Source organism: Colobus angolensis, unplaced genomic scaffold (genome assembly GCF_000951035.1).
Source record: "Colobus angolensis palliatus isolate OR3802 unplaced genomic scaffold, Cang.pa_1.0 Scaffold138, whole genome shotgun sequence".
Taxonomy (NCBI): Eukaryota; Metazoa; Chordata; class Mammalia; order Primates; family Cercopithecidae; genus Colobus; species Colobus angolensis.
The window spans coordinates 1,410,526-1,426,737 of record NW_012114466.1 but is presented as its reverse complement, the minus strand read 5'-3'; the positions used below and the strand labels follow the sequence as shown (position 1 = coordinate 1,426,737).

Sequence of the window (16,212 nt, the reverse complement as noted above, 5' to 3'; positions counted from 1 at the left end):
TGCCCAGCTCCAGCTACTTGCTTTCTATTGGAATGAACTTCATGGTTAATAGTCAGTTAGTGACTGCAACTTTTGAACTTTTTGTTCATGGTGAAAAACATTTTAAGTAATGCTTACCTCATTATGTTTCTTGCCATATGAAAAAAATCTCCCTTCAGACAGAATGCAGAATAAAATACGACAGAAAATCTGTACAGATTCACAGCCTGATTTAAGTTAATAGGTTATAGAGAAAGAAAGTCTTCTAAACCCTGTGAAAGGCTACCAGTTCTCTGTTATTTTTCCCCGTGTGCTGTTTGATGATTTCCCTGTGAATGCTGATGATTTATTGCTAGAATTCCAAACAGAAGATGTGAATTTCACAAAAATGGCTGAAAGATATCTATTTTTCATTGGTAGAGGAAGCCAAAACATCCCTTCTTCACCGCACTAAAACCTGTTGTTTACATTAAGCAAACCTCAAATGTGAACGTATTTTTACGCAAATGCATTTAATGGATGAATATTGTCTTTGGGACAGTATTCTTCAGTCCATCTGGAGGGTCTGGCGTTCCATAATCACCGTGTGATGACGGCTGCCCTGACGGTGGCTGGTGGCAGCACATACTCCCTGAGCCTCTCCGTGATGTGATCTGTGGGCATCATGTGACCATTTTCAGAAGGGAAGACAGTTCTGGAAGCTAAAGGTCACCTAGTCAGCCTCTTGGGCGATTGATGACTCAGCTGGGTTCAGGGAGGTGGACCCGAGGCAGAGCCTCTAGAAGGCAGTGGTGGGCAGGGCGGTTCAGGCAGGTGGCACCTGGGCAAACGTGCAGACGTGACATCCTGAAAGCAATTCTCGGTGCTGCTGGGTTTCCAGGAGGTAGAAGAATGGTGACAAGTGCACCATCAGGTAGGAACAGATGTGGAAGGGCTGGAACAGTGTGCTCAGGAGACTGGGCTTCAATCTGGAGGTCCCAGGAAGTGGTTTAAGATGTTTCAGCGACAGCGTGATACAGACTAACCTGGGAAGAACCGCTGCTTTGTCACTGTACCCCTATGGAAATGCTGTTCGCTTTGCTAGTTGAAACAGCCTACCATTGTCTGAAACTCACCCAGTTAGATTTGTTTGGACTCCACGTAGTATTCTTGACCATACCATCACAGTCGAGGACCCCCTGCATGAGCTGCCTTCATGGCTACAGGGAGAGCACACCAAAGTGGATGTCACACCCAGCACACATGCCACCGGCTTGGCCCTGCTCCCTGCGCCCCGCAGCCTGAGCCACACTGGCTGCCTGTTCCTGGAGTGTGCCAGCATGTTTCAGTCCTGGCTGGAGCCTTTGCACTTGGTGTTCTCTTTGCTGGAACATTCTCCCCCCAGACAGTTACACAGCTTGCCCCCTCATTCCCTGAGGTTATCTCCTGCCCCCTAATCAGTGCAACCTTCCCTGGCCTCACCCCGGACACTCCACATGTGTATTCATTTCTTTGTTCACCATCTGTGTCCCAGTTACAAGGGAGGCTCCCTGAGAGCAGGGATCTGGTTTTTGTTTGTTGTTGTTGTCGTGGTTTTGAGGTGGCGTCTCACTCTGTTGCCCAGGCTGGAGTGCAGTGGTGCATTCTCAGCTCACTGCAACCTCCGCCTCCCATGTTCAAGGGATTCTCCTGCCTCAGCCTCCTGAGTAGCTGGAATTACAGGCACCCACCACCAAGTCTGGCTAATTTTTGTATTTTTAGTAGAGACGGGGTTTCATCGTGTTGGTCAGGCTGTTCTCCAACTCCTGACCTCGTGATCCGCCTGCCTCGGCCTCCCAAAGTGCTGGGATTACAGGCATGAGCCACCGCACCCGGCCCTGTTTTTTTTTGTTTGTTTTTGTTTGTTGGTTTGTTTGTTTTTGAGACACAGTCTCACTCTGTTGTCCAGGCTAGAGTGTAATGGCACGATCTCAGCTCACTGCAACCTCCACCTCCCAGGTTCAAGCGATTCTCCTGCCTCAGGAGTAGCTGGGATTACAGGCGCCTGCCACCACGCCCGGCTAATTTTTGTATTTTTAGTAGAGACGGGCTTTCGCCATGTTGGCCAGGCTGGTCTCAAACTCCTGACCTCAAGTGATCCACCCGCCTCGGCCTTCCAAAGTGCTGGGATTACCGGCACGAGCCACCGTGCCCAGCCCAGGGATCTGTGTCTCCGCTGTGTCCTCAGCACCTCAAGCACATTGTATGGAGCTCCGCACAGCTGCTGAGTCAGTGATGTCTGAGTGAGTCCTGGCCCTCGGGCTGCGGCTCCTACAACATTTTGTTTAAAGGTTTTCACTTTCACAGTGTACTGATCAATAGCCAAGCCCAGAGGAGAGGCTCAGCACTGTTCCTGTTTAGATGATGAATTCAGGCGTATCTTCGATGATAAATGACGCTGCATTTCAAAACAAGCAAGTGACCAGGCACAGTGGCTCACACCTCTAATCAAAGCACTTTAGAAGGCCAAGGCAGGCGGATCACCTGACGTCAGAAGTTCGAGACCAGCCTGGCCAATGTGGTGAAAGCCCGTCTCTACTAATAATACAAAAAAATTAGCCAGACGTGCTGGCGGGCGCCTGTAGTCCCAGCCACTCAGGAGGCTGAGGCAGGAGAATGGCATGAACCCAGGAGGCGGAGCTTGCAGTGAGCCGAGATCGCATCACTGCACTCCAGCCTGGGCAACAGAGCGAGACTCCGTCAATCAATCAATCAGTCAATCAATCAATCAATAAATCAAACAAACAAGTGAATGTTGTTATATGTCAATCTTACCAATTGTTCCTCTTTCCTCCTGGTAGCTTGGAGCTCAGCTGCGCAACCAGCACCATCCAGTCACAATGGTGGACACGGAAAGCCCGCTCTGTCCCCTCTCCCCACTCGAGGCTGGCGATCTAGAGAGCCCATTATCTGAAGAATTCCTGCAAGAAATGGGAAACATCCAAGAGATTTCGCAATCCATCGGCGAGGATAGTTCTGGAAGCTTCGGTTTTACAGAATACCAGTATTTAGGAAGCTGTCCTGGCTCAGATGGCTCGGTCATCACAGGTAAGTGTGCTGTTTCCTACAAAGTTTTATTTGGAAATGTTTCTTCCTACAGAAAGCTGTTCTTTTTAGCTGGAAAATAAGTCACATTTTTTTTGCAAGGAAACCTTCGGAGGTGGTAAGGCATCACCTGCAGTGCCACTGGGCCCTGGAAGGCACGTGTCATGGCTCACAGTGCTCCCTCCTGTGAAAACCATGCGTGCATCAAACAATGCTGGAGATTCAGTCACGGGGAGCAGCTAAAGTACACAGACCCTAACCCCAGCAAGTCCATGGGGGACAGCTAGACATTTTTTTTTTTTTTTTTTTCTGAGACGGAGTCTCGCTCTGTGGCCCAGGCTGGAGTGCAGTGGCCGCATCTCAGCTCACTGCAAGCTCCGCCTGCCGGGTTTACGCCATTTTTGTGCCTCAGCCCCCCGTGTAGCTGGGACTACAGGCGCCCGCCACCTCGCCCGGCTAGTTTTCTTTTTTCGTATTATTTTTAGTAGAGACGGGGTTTCACCGTGTTAGCCAGGATGGTCCGCCTCCCGGGTTTACGCCATTCTCCTGCCTCAGCCTCCCGAGTAGCTGGGACTACAGGTGCCTGCCACCTCGCCCGGCTAGTTTTTTTTTTTTGTATTATTTTTAGTAGAGACGGGGTTTCACCGTGTTAGCCAGGATGGTCCGCCTCCCGGGTTTATGCCATTCTCCTGCCTCAGCCTCCCGAGTAGCTGGGACTACAGGTGTCTGCCACCACGCCCGGCTAATTTTTGTATTTTTAGTAGAGACGGGGTTTCACTGTGTTAGCCAGGATGGTCTTGATCTCCTGACCTCGTGATCCGCCTGTCTCGGCCTCCCAAAGTGCTGGGATTACAGGCTTGAGCCACTGCGCCCAGCCACAAAAACATCTTTTAATTTAAAAAAAATTAGCCAGGCATGGTGGCGCATGCCTGTGGTCCTAGCTACTCAGGAGGCTGAGGCAGGAGGACCATTTGAGCCCAGGAGCTCGAGGCTGCCGTGAGCTATGATCGCCACTGCACTCCAGCCTGGGTGACAGTGAGACCCTGTCTTTAAAACAAACAAACAAACAAAAAAATTAAGAAACATCAAATGAAAATAAACAAGCTTAATGATATATTTAAGATCCAATTAATGTAAAATCTTTTATTTACTTTTTTTATTTTTTGAGACAGAGTTTTGCTCTTGTTGCCCAGGCTGGAGTGCAGTGGTGTGATCTCAGCCCACTGCAACCTCCATCTCCCGGGTTCAAGCAGTTCTTCTGCCTCAGCCTCCCTAGTAGCTGGGATTACAGGCGTCCGTCACCACGCCCGTCTAATTTTTGTATTTTTAGTAGAGATGGGGTTTTACCATGTTGGCCAGGCTGGTCTCAAACTCCTGACCTCAGGTGATCCGCCCGCCTCAGCCTCCCAAAGTGCAGGGATGACAGGCCTGAGCCACCGCACCCGGCCCACGTAAAATCTTTAACACTAAACAATCCAGTACATCACTGTTGGAAACAGACATACACATATTGCAAGCTTTAAGGACTCAGTCGCCTGCTGAACGAGACGGAGGGAGAATTGGGGAGGGCTCCCTTGGGGCGTGTAATTCTCTCTAGGTTGTATATTTTTAAAAGACTCCAGCAGTGTGATAAACCTGGGTGGTGTGTACATGGGTATTACAGTCATGTTGCTTAATGACAGGGACAGGTTGTAAGAAATGCATCCTTAGCAATTTCATCATTGTGTGAAAGTCATAAAGTACACTTAAACAAACCCAGACGGTACAGCCTGCTGCACACCGAGGCTCTGCAGTGCAGCCTGTTGTTCCCAGGCCACACAACTGTACAGCGTGTTACTGTACTGAATAGCTTAGGCCCCTGTGACACAATGGTAAGTATTTGTGTGTCTAAACATACCAACACATATAATAGAAAAGGTTACAGCAAAAATACCGTATTATCATCTTATGGGACCATGATACCACAGTTGAACTTACGGTCTGTTGTTGACCAAATGTCACTGTGTAGTGCGTGACTATACAGAAATAAGCTCAAAGAAATTAAGTAACTTGGCTGGGCATGGTGGCTCATGCCTGTAATCCCAACACTTTGGGAGACTGAGGCGGTCAGATCACCTGAGGTCAGGAGTTCAAAACCAGTCCAACCAACATGGCGAAACACCGTCTCTACTAAAGAATACAAAAAATTACCCAGGTGTGGTGGCAGGCACCTGTAATCCCAGCTACTCTTCTCAGGAGGCTGAGGCAGGAGAATCGTTTGAACCCAGGAGGCAGAGGTTGCAGTGAGCGGAGATCATGCCACTGCATTCTAGCTTTGGCCACAGAGTGAGACTCCATCTTAAAAAAAACAAAAAAGTCCAGGCGTGGTGGTTCACACCTGTAATCCCAGCACTTTGGGAGGCCAAGGCAGGCAGATCACTTGAGGTCAGGAGTTAAAGACGAGTCTGGCCAACACGGTGAAACCCCATCTCTACTGAAAATATAAAAATTAGCCAGGCGTGGTGGTGTACACCTGTAATGCCTGGGCAACAGAGCAAGACTCTGTCTCAAAAAAAAAAAAAAAAAAACAAGGCAAATTAAGTAACTTGCCACTGTTCATACAGCCAGAAAGACACAGTGCCCGGGCCTGGACCCTGCCTCTCAGCTGGCTCTAGAGGGCTGTTCTCTGCATGCTGGCATGATCGTACCTTGTAAAAGGTGGCAGTGTTCTCAGCTTAGTCAATCAGGAATTGCAAGAGGCTAGTGAGCCCCTGAGGACTCTGGGGGGCCTTTGTGACTGAGCAGCTTTGGGAGGGACCCTGGCAGACCTTTACAGATGGTGCAAGTTTTGACTCCCTTTCTCCTGGCGCATTAAGCAGAGGATAAGCCCTGTGGAGAGAGTGAAGGTTTAGGGAGATGATGGCCCCCAGAGCAGTGCAGGAGGGGACGGGGAGGCTGGAGGAGAGCAAGGAAAAGGCTCCGTGTCAGGTGGCGCCTTGAGTGGCCTGGGTAGGTTGCTTGCAGCCAACCCAGGTTAATCGCTTTGACAATGACCGCCATTGCTTCCTGAGCACTGCAGGCTGCCCACACACCTCACACCTCGGCTTGCCTAAGCCTAAGAGCAGCCTTGTGAGGTCATTGTTATGTTTATTTAAGGAAGGAGGAAAGGAGGCAGGCCCCAGGACATCCTGACTGGCCGGAGATCACCAGCCCACAACCCAGCCCTTAACCCCACAATGTGTGACCTTCCTTCACCCATCACAGACACACCCCATGCTGGTTCACTCTTTTCCTATTTGTTCACTATTTGTGCTATTTATCAGAAAAAGTTTTTCCTTATGGGTTTGAAAAGATTTATTTTGCTTTTGTTTGTTTTTCTGTTTTGCCTTTCTTTTTTAAGGAAGGCAGGCTCCCCCAGCCCCACCCCCAGGGTGAAAAATATAGTTCATTGTCTAGTAAAAGAGTTCAAAGATACGCTTTTTTCTTTGGATAAAATATACTCTAGAGCTTGTTCTGAAATACGGAATTAGTGTGAGCTGCGGGAGTGGGTGGGTGTGTGGCTCTAGCTCTGGAAAGTTCTTTCCCAGCAGTGGCTAGGAGGGCTGCCCAGCCCCCTCTCGCCTCCCCTGGCAGCTTAAACACAGGACCCCTTATTCTGTGCTCTCTTCTGACCCCTGGTCCTCATGCAGGAGCGAACCCTGCTCTTCTAATTAGATTCAGGGATCCTTTTCTAAGAGTAGTGTATTTTAGGTCATTGTTAAGAACTATAATCTAAAATGTATTTCTAACTCATCTGAAAGTTCTCACAGAGGTAAGGCTTGAGAATTTCCTGCATACTAGCCTTGTGGTCTATATAATCCATTAAAAGCCACATTTAACCCAATTCCACAGACTGAACTGTGCTTCCTATCTAAATAAATTAAGAGCAGGCGGGGCACAGTGGTCACTCCTGTAATCCCAGCACTTTGGGAGGTCGAGGTGGGTGGATCACCTGAGGTCAGGAGTTTAGACCAACCTGGCCAACATGGTGAAACCTCATCTCTACTAAAAATGCCAAAAAATTACCTGGGCATGGAGGCATGCACCTCTTAAGCTTAAGGACATATTTCTTATGATCCAATTAATATAAAATGTTTTATTTTATTTTATTTTTATGTTTTGAGACAGAGTTTCACTCTTGTTGCCCAGGCTGGAGTGCAGTGGTGCAATCTCTGTCTGTAATCCCAACTACTCTGGAGGCTGAGGCAGCAGAGTCACTTGAACCCAAGAGGCGGAGGTTGCAGTGAGCCAAGATCACACCACTGCACTCCAGCCTGGACAACAGAGTGAGACTCCGTTTTTAAATAAATAAATAAATAAATAAATAAATAAATAAATAAATAGCTAGCAAGGGTTCAGGGGAGGAGAGAGAGGGTTCCAAATTTGTTTTGAACCAATTCCAAGGAACTCTGTGGCAAAAAGAAAAAAAAAGAGAACTTACAAAAAGTGACCACACTGACTTGTCCTGGACATACATCCCTGGTTTTGACCACTAGCCTTTGAAGTAGCGAGTGGGGTGATAACCCGTTTTTATTTCCCTCCCAGCATTTCCTCACTCTTATTCATACTGTGGTCATTTGTACTCATCTCACAATTCTTAAAACCTCTTTGCTTCCTTCCGGGTTTTACTGTACTGTTACTGCGAAGTCTGAGAGATGAGGTTAAGATTATTTCTTATTTGTAAATTAGATCTTTCATCTTTGTATCTAATCTGACCTTTTGGGTAATATTCCTAGTCAGGTAGACTGGTCTCTCAGAAGGGCTGAATATTAAATGCACTTACTTTAAACTTTACACCCAGGAGACCGGATGGGTGAGGCTGGTTCACTCAGCCAACGTACCTTTCTACCCCTGGTTTTTCTTCCCGGCTTTATTGCCATAATTGACATGCAATAAACTGCACATCCTTAAAGGTTACAGTCTGATAGGGGTACACACACACGCATCTGTGAAACCATCATCACACTCAAAATCGTGATGCAGAATTTTTGCTCCTTAGTTCAACTAAATCTGGGTTCTTGTGTCATGACCAGGAAAAATTAGGCACGTGGACACACTGAAGGGTGAGGAGAGCAGAATTGGGTGAAAAGGAAAAAAGAGACAAACTCTCAGCAAAGCTAGATGGGATCCTGCCAATGGGTTCCCAGCTCACAGACTGATAACCAGGCTACCAAGCATGAGCCGGAGGCCAGGCTCCTCCCCACTGCGCAAGGTGAGAACTTCCCGTGGCTCCACCCCATTCTCCCAGTGCCCAGGTGGGTCCCTGTCCCTTGCGGGCCTGTCCAGACAAGGGAACCCTGGGCAGGTTCCCTCATCTGCACAAAAGCACCTGATGTAAACACTTATGGGGCAGGTTGCAGATTCTCTGGGGACTCCCCCCTTATCTGTCTCCTGCATCTATAAGTAGTGCCTCTGTCTGTCACCCCTGAAGTTTGCTTGTGGTGTTTTTTTTTTTTTTTTTTTGAGGTGGAGCCTCTATCTGTCGCCTAGGCTGGAGTGCAGTGGTGCGATCTTGACTCACTGCAACCTCCGCCTCCCGGGTTCACTCCATTCTCCTGCCGCGTAGCTGGGACTACAGGCGCCTGCCACAACGCCCAGCTAATTTTTTGTGTTTTTGGTAGAGATGGGGTTTCACCGGGTTAGCCAGGATGGTCTCGATCTCCTGATCTCGTGAGCCGCCCGCCTCGGCCTCCCAAAGTGCTGGGATTACAGGTGTGAGCCACTGCACCCGGCCACTTGTGCTGTTTTCTAATTCCTCTTTCCCCAGCCCCATACCTCCCTGCCTCCCTCCCCCAGTAAACCACTGGTCCACTTTCTATCATTCTAGGTTGCTTTATATTTCCTAGAATTTTATATAAATGGAATCATACAGCATGTACTCTTTCTAGGCTGGCTTCTTTCACTCTGCAGAATGGCTGTGAGACTCATCTGCATTGCAGCAAGCATCAGTAGTTCATTCTTCTTCATCCATCGCGTGGACATAGCACAGTTTGCTGATTCACGCACCCGTTGATGAGCATTGAGTTTGTTTCTAGCTTGTGGCTATTACAAATAAAGCTGCTATGAACATTCATGTACAAGTCTGTGTAAGGACCTCTGCTTTCATTTCTCTTGAATAAATGCCTAGGAGTGTGATGCCTGGAACAGATGGTAGGTGTTTGTGTAACTTTTTAAGAAATTGCCAAAATCTTTTCCAACATTTCGGAAAAATCTTAGAAAATGCTATACTATTTTATATTCCCACTGGCAGTATATGGGGGAGTTCCAGTTCCTCCATACCCTCATCAACATGAGACATGATCAGTCTTTTTAATTTTAACCATGTCAGTAGGTGTGCGATGGTCTCTCACTGTGGTGGTTTTTATTTGCACTTCCCTGGTGATGTTGAGCATCTTTTTGTATGCTTATTTGCCATGTATCTTCTTTGGTGACATTTCTGTTCAAATCTTTTGCTTATCTCTTAATTGAGTTGCTTATTTTTCCACTATTCACTATTGAACACTATTTATATATTTTGAATACAAATACTTTACCAGACATGTGATCTACCAATATTTTCTCCAGTGTGTGGTTTGTCTTTCTTTTCTTTCTACTAATAGTATCTTTAAAAAAAAAAATAGTTTTTTTGTTTGTTTTGTTTTGTTTTTGAGATAGGGTCTCAATCTGTTGCCCAGGCTAGAGTGCAGTGTTACGATCATGGCTTACTGCAGCCTTGATCTTTTGGGCTCAGGAGACCAGCCGACCTCAGCCTCCTGTGGAGCTGGGACCACAGGTGTGTACCACCATGTTTGGCTAATTTTTTCTTTTTTTTTTTTTTGTAGATATGGAGACTCATTATGTGGCCAGGGGTGGTCTTGAACTCCTGAACTCAAGCAACCCTCCCATCTCTGCCTCCCAAAGTGCTAGGATTATAGGTGTGAGCAGTTCTTAATTTTGATGAAGTCCAATTTATCAATGTCCTTTTTTTATGGATACTTCATATTTTTATTTATTTATTTATTTGAGAGGGGGTCTCACTCTGAGCCCAGGCTGGAATTCAGTGGCATGATCTCAGCTAACTGCAGCCTCAACCTCCCAGGCCCAGGTAATCCTCCTACCTCAGCCTCCCAAGTAGCTGAGACTACAGGTACCCGCCACCATGCCCAGGTAAATTTCTTGTATTTTTTGTAGAGACGGGGTTTCACCATGTTGCCCAGGTTGGTCTCAGACTCCTGGGCTCAAGCAATCCACTCATCTCAGCCTTCCGAAGTGCTGGGATTAAAGGCGTGAGCCGCCACTCCAGCCTGGGCATCAAGAGCGAAACTCCATCTTAAACACGCACACACACACACACACACACACACACACACACACACACACTCTTAGCCACAATTTCTGTCATCTGTGTCACTTCTGAGTCCCTTTCCATTCATTTATTTTTCTCCTCGTCATGGGTCATATTTTTCTGATTCTTCATGTGTCCTGCCTCCCAGGTTCAAGTGATTCTCCTGCTTCGGCCTCCCAAGTAGCTGGGATTAAAGGCGCTAACCACCATGCCCAGATAATTTTTTGAATTTTTAGCAGAGACAGGTTTCACCATGATGGCCAAGCTGATTTTGAACTCCTGACCTCAAGTGATCCGCCCACCTCAGCCTCCCAAAGTGCTAGGATTACAAGTGTGAGCCACCGCGCCTGGCCAATTGTTTTCATTGGATGCCATATGTTGGGAACTTTATTGGGTGATGGATGTTTTTGACTTCCTATAAATATTCCTGAACTTTGTTCTGGGATGCAGTTAAATGACTTGGAAAATGTTTGATCCTTCCAGGTCCTGTTTTTCAGCTTCATTAGATGGGACCATCACAGTGTTTATTTTAGAGATAACTTTGCCCCACTGCTGAGTCAAAACCACTTTGAGCTCTTTGCCTGATGCTCCATGATTCAGTGATCTTCCACTGTGAGAGATGAGAACAGGACTGTATCCAGCTCCATGTGGGTCCCAGGCAGCGTTCACTATCATCATTTCAGGATGCTACTGAAGTATCCCTTTTTTAGGCTCTCTCAGTTGACAGAGCAAATACATATACGTGTCCATACTCACCTATGTATATACAGGAATCTATCAGTATTTCAGTCCGTGGCCATCTGTAGCTGTAGTAAGCCAAACAGGAGTGCGTGCTGATGTCTGCAGCCCTCATCTGTTATCAGATGGATCGTTCTAGCCTCCTCCACTTGCCTACCTGTCAACTTCACCATTCCTTGAATTCGTTGTTCATTTTCCGTATACCTGTACAGTGGCATCAGAATTGTTAACCCACACCCTGTGGGAAAAAAACTTCATCAGCTAGAGCACAGTGTTTATGGGCAGATCCTTTTGCCTTTAGTCTTATAGATTCCAGTCATTCCAAATTATTCAGTGCAGCGCCTTTCCGTACCTGCCCCTACTTTTTTCCCTGAGATTGTTTCCTACATTCGTAGCACAGTTAGATTGTTTTGTTACATTCTGCATTCCACCCTGGGATCCTCCAACCTCCTAAATTATTTTTGTTTTATTTGCACACATTAGGTTCAATCTGAACTATAAAGTTCTGTGGGTTTTCACAAATGCATAGTGTCATATATCCACCACTACATTTTCCTTCTCTCTCTCTCTTGCTTTCTTGCCTTCTTGTCTCACTCTGTCACCCAGGCTGGAGTGCTGTGGCACAATCTCGGCTCACTGTAACCTCCACCTCCTGGGTTCAAGCCATTCTGTTGCCTCAGCTTCCCAAGTAGCTGGGACTGCAGGCACGCACCACCATACCTGGCTAATTTTTTTGTATTTTTAGTAGAGACGACGTTTCACTATGTGGACCAGGCTGGTCTCAAACTCCTGACCTCATGATCCACCCACCTCGGCCTCCCAAAGTGCTGAGATTACAGATGTGAGCCACCATGCCTGGTCTCTCTTTCTTTTTCTTTCTTTCCTTCTTTCTTTCCTTCTTTTCTTCTTTCTTTCTCTTTCTCTTTCTTTCTTTCTCTCTATTCTATTCTATTCTATTTTTTTAGATGGAGGTCTCACTGTGACATCCAGACTGGAGTACAGTGGCAGCACAATCTCAGCTCCCTGCAGCCTCAGCCTCCCAGGGCTCAGGTGATCCTCCCACCTCAGCTTCCCAAGCAGCTGGGATTAGAGGTGCACACTGCCACGCCCAGCAAATTTATGTATTTTTTGTAAAGACAGGGTTTGACCATGTTGCCCAGGCTGGTCTCAAACTCTTGAGCTCAAGTGATCTGCCGACCTCAGCCTCCCAAAGTGCTGGGATGACAGGCATGACCCACCGTACCCAGACCACTGTTACATTTTCATATGAATAGTCTCACCACATCAAAAAACCCCATGCTTCACCTATTCAGCCCTGCCTCTCCCACCCCCCAGCCAGCTCAGAAATGGTTCTTTTTACTGTTGTTATAATTTTGCCTTTTCCAGAATGCCATGAATTTGAAGTCATATAGTATGTAGCCTTTTCAGGCTGGTTTCTTTTATGACAATATGCATTTAAGAGTCATTCATGTCTTTCCATGGCTCGATATCTCATTTCTTTTTACACTGAATGAGGTCCCACTGTCTGTTTGTACCACAGTTTGTATATCTATTCACCTATCTAAGGGCATCTTGGTTGCTTCCAATTTTTGGCAATTAAGAATAAAGCTGGCTGGGCACAGTGGCTCACACCTGTAATCCCAGCACTTTGGGAGGCCAAGGGGGGCAGATCACTTGCGGTCAGGAGTTTGAGGCCAGCCTGGCCAACATGGTGAAACCCTGTCTCTACTAAAAATACAGAAATTAGCTGGGCATGGTGACGGGTGCCTGTAATCCCAGCTACTTGGAAGGCTGAGGCAGGAGAATCACTTGAACCCAGAGGCAGAGGTTGCAGTGCGCTGAGATTGCGCCACTGCACTCCAGCCTGGGTGACAGAGTGAGGCTCTGTCTCAAAAAAAAAAAAAAAAAAAAAAAAAAAAAGCTGCTCTAAACATGTGTAGGTTTTGTGTGAACAGAAGTTTTCAAATCAATTGGACAAATACTTAGGAGTGTAATTCCATCATACAGTAAAACTGCTTTGCTTTGCCAGAAACTGCCAGAATGTCCTCCAAGGGGGCTGTCTCGTGTTGCACTCCCACCAGCAATGAATGGGGGTTCCTGTTGCTCTACATCCTCTCCAAATTTGATGATGTCAGTTTTGTGGATTTTAGTCATCCTAGTAGTAGGTGGGTGGTGACACCACATTGTCGTTCTCATTCTCAGTGCCCCAATGACGTATGATGCTGAGCATCGTTTCATATGCTTACTTGCCATCTATATATCATCTTTGCTGAAGTGACTGTTCAGATCTTTTGCCCATTTTTTTTTTTCCTTTTGAGATGAAGTCTCGCTCTGTCACCCAGGCTGGAGAGCAGTGGTGTGATCTCAGCTCACTGCAAGCTCCACCTCCTGGGTCCACGCCATTCTCCTGCCTCAGCCTCCCGAGTAGCTGGGACTACAGGCGCCCGCCACCACGCCCAGCTAATTTTTGTTATTTTTAGTAGAGACGGGGTTTCACCGTGTTAGTCAGGATGGTGTCGATCTCCTGACTTCGTGACTGCCCGCCTCGGCCTCCCAAAGTGCTGGGATTACAGGCGTGAGCCACCGCGCCTGGCTCCCATTTTTCAATTGAGTTGTTTGTTTTCTTATTGTTGTTTTAAGACCTCTTTGTATATTACCACGTGTGTATTGAAAATATTTTCTCCCAGTCTGTGGCTTGTCTTTAATTTTCTTAGCAATGTGTTTCGCAGAGCAGAAGGTTTAATTAGCTTTCATAAATTCCAACTTATATTTTCTCTTTCATGGATTATGCATTTGGCGTTACCCACACAGATTTTTATACTGTATTCTGGTGCCATTTACTGAGTTAACAATTGTGGAAGAACTGGAAGGAAGGAAGCAAACAAAAAGAGTTCTGTGTGGCGCTGTCAGCTTGGGGGCACGGGGAATACTGCAGGGTGAGGTATGGGCAAGATGGTCTGGTGATGTGTGCGGCGGCGATGTGCGGTCCCGAGCTGTGCGGCTCAGGAGATGAGCGGGTCTGGAGAAGTGCGGTCCCAAGGTGTGCGGTCCGGAGATGTGCGGGTACCCAGAGGTGCAGATCGGAGATGTGGGGGTCCGGAGATATGTGGATCAGGAGATGTGCCAGTCCCGAGATGTGTGGATCAGGAGATGTGCCAGTCCCGAGATGTGTGGATCCGGAGATGTGGAGGTCCCGAGATGTGTGGATCCGGAGATGTGGAGGTCCCGAGATGTATGGAGCAGGAGATGAGGGAGTCCGGAGATGTGCGGAGCGGAGATGTGGGGATCAGGAGATGTGGAGGGCCAAGAGATACGCGGGTCCGGAGATGCGCAGATCAGGAGATGGGCGAATCAGGAGCTGTGGGGGGTCAGGAGATGCGCGGGTCCAGAGATGCGGGGGTCCGGAGATATGCGGATCTGGAGATATGCAGAACAGAGATGAGCAGATCGGAAATGCACGGGTCCGGAGATCCACGGGTCCGGAGATGCGCGGGATCTGAAGATGTGTGGATGGGAGATGTGCAGGTCCAGAGATGCACGGGGCGGCAATGCGCAGAGCGGAGATGCTCGGATCAGAGATGCTCAGATCGAAGATGTGGGAATGAGGAGATGTGCGGATTGGAGACACGCGAGTCCGGAAATATGCGGGGCGGAGATGCGCGGGTCTAGGGATGCGTGACCTGAGATGTGTGGGTCCGGAGCTCGGGGTCAGCTCAGCAGCAGTCGGAGCGAGCATGCTGGCTTTGGGAGCACAGCACAACGGCAGCTGTAGGAGTGCAAGAGGGTGTGACCCAGAGGCAGGGCCCGGCCCTGCATGGGTGTTCTGAGGTTTACGCCTCAGCATTAGATGCCTCATATGCGAAATCACATCCTCGTAGACCCGGTTCAGACACAGGATAGTGATGCCTGGACTATTCATCCATCTCTCCTCTTTTTCCCTAGACACGCTTTCACCAGCTTCGAGCCCCTCCTCGGTGACTTATCCTGTGGTCTCCGGCAGCGTGGACGAGTCTCCCAGTGGAGCATTGAACATCGAATGTAGAATCTGCGGGGACAAGGCCTCAGGCTACCATTACGGAGTCCACGCGTGTGAAGGCTGCAAGGTAGAGGGGACCTGGAACAGGGCCTGGTGGCTGCCACCATCAACCACTTGTGGTTACTTTTATAGCAAATGGCAGTCATTACTGAGAGATTGCAGAAAGTCCCGGATAAGAAACTGACCTCAGGCCAGGCGCCGTATCTCACGCCTATAATTCCAGCACTTTGGGAAGTCCAGGCGAGTGGATCACCTGAGATCAGGAGTTCAAAACCAGCCTGGTCAACATGGTGAACTGCTGTCTCTACTAAAAATACAAAAAAATTAGCCAGGCATGGGCATGGTGGTGGGCGCCTGTAATCCCAGCTACTGGGGAGGCTGGGGCAAGAGAATCTCTTGAACCCAGGAGCCAGAGGTTGCAGTGAGCCAAGATCGCACCACTGCACTCCAGCCTCGACAACAAGAGTGAAACTCCGTCTCAAAAAAAAAAAAAAAGAAAAGAAAAGAAAAAAAAGAAAAGAAACTGACCTCAGTAATAGATTAGCCTCTCTCTTTAGAGCATAGAACCCCCCAAGAGCATGAACCCTATTTTGAACTGCGCATTTGAGGGATCTAGCCTGTATGCCCCTTATGAGAATCTACTCCCTGATGTTCCAAGGTAGAACAGTTCCATCCTGAAACCATCCCTCCTCATCCCCCATCTGTGGAAAAATTGTCTTATATGAAACCAGTCCCTGGTGCCAAAAAGGTTGGGAATTGCTGCTTTAGAGAGTCTAGGACAAATGGTTCCTCTGTGCTTTGTAAATACTTAGAGAAGTGTGTTCTTTAAAAGAAAATAAACCACACTGGGCTGGGTGCAGTGGCTCATGCCTGTAATCCCAGCACTTTGGGAGGCCAAGGTGGCTGGATCACCTGAGGTCGGCAGTTCAAGAGCAGCCTGGCCAACATGGCGAAACCCTGTCTCTACTAAAAATACAAAAATTAGCCAGGTGTGGTGGCAGGTGCCTGTAATCCCAGCTACTTGGGAGGCTGAGGCAGGAGAATTGCTTGAACC

General features: G+C 47.9%; 1 protein-coding gene across 1 annotated transcript in view; it reads left to right on the top strand.

The window, feature by feature from the left end:
- PPARA (peroxisome proliferator-activated receptor alpha) overlaps positions 1 to 16,212 on the top strand; it is a 95,952-nt gene that overhangs the window by 58,526 nt on the left and 21,214 nt on the right. Inside the window, exons 2-3 of the mRNA XM_011934794.1 lie at positions 2,799 to 3,045; positions 15,065 to 15,225. Of these exons, the coding sequence (XP_011790184.1) occupies positions 2,838 to 3,045; positions 15,065 to 15,225 (369 nt within the window). The 5' untranslated portion in view covers positions 2,799 to 2,837. The remainder of the gene's footprint in view (positions 1 to 2,798; positions 3,046 to 15,064; positions 15,226 to 16,212) is intronic.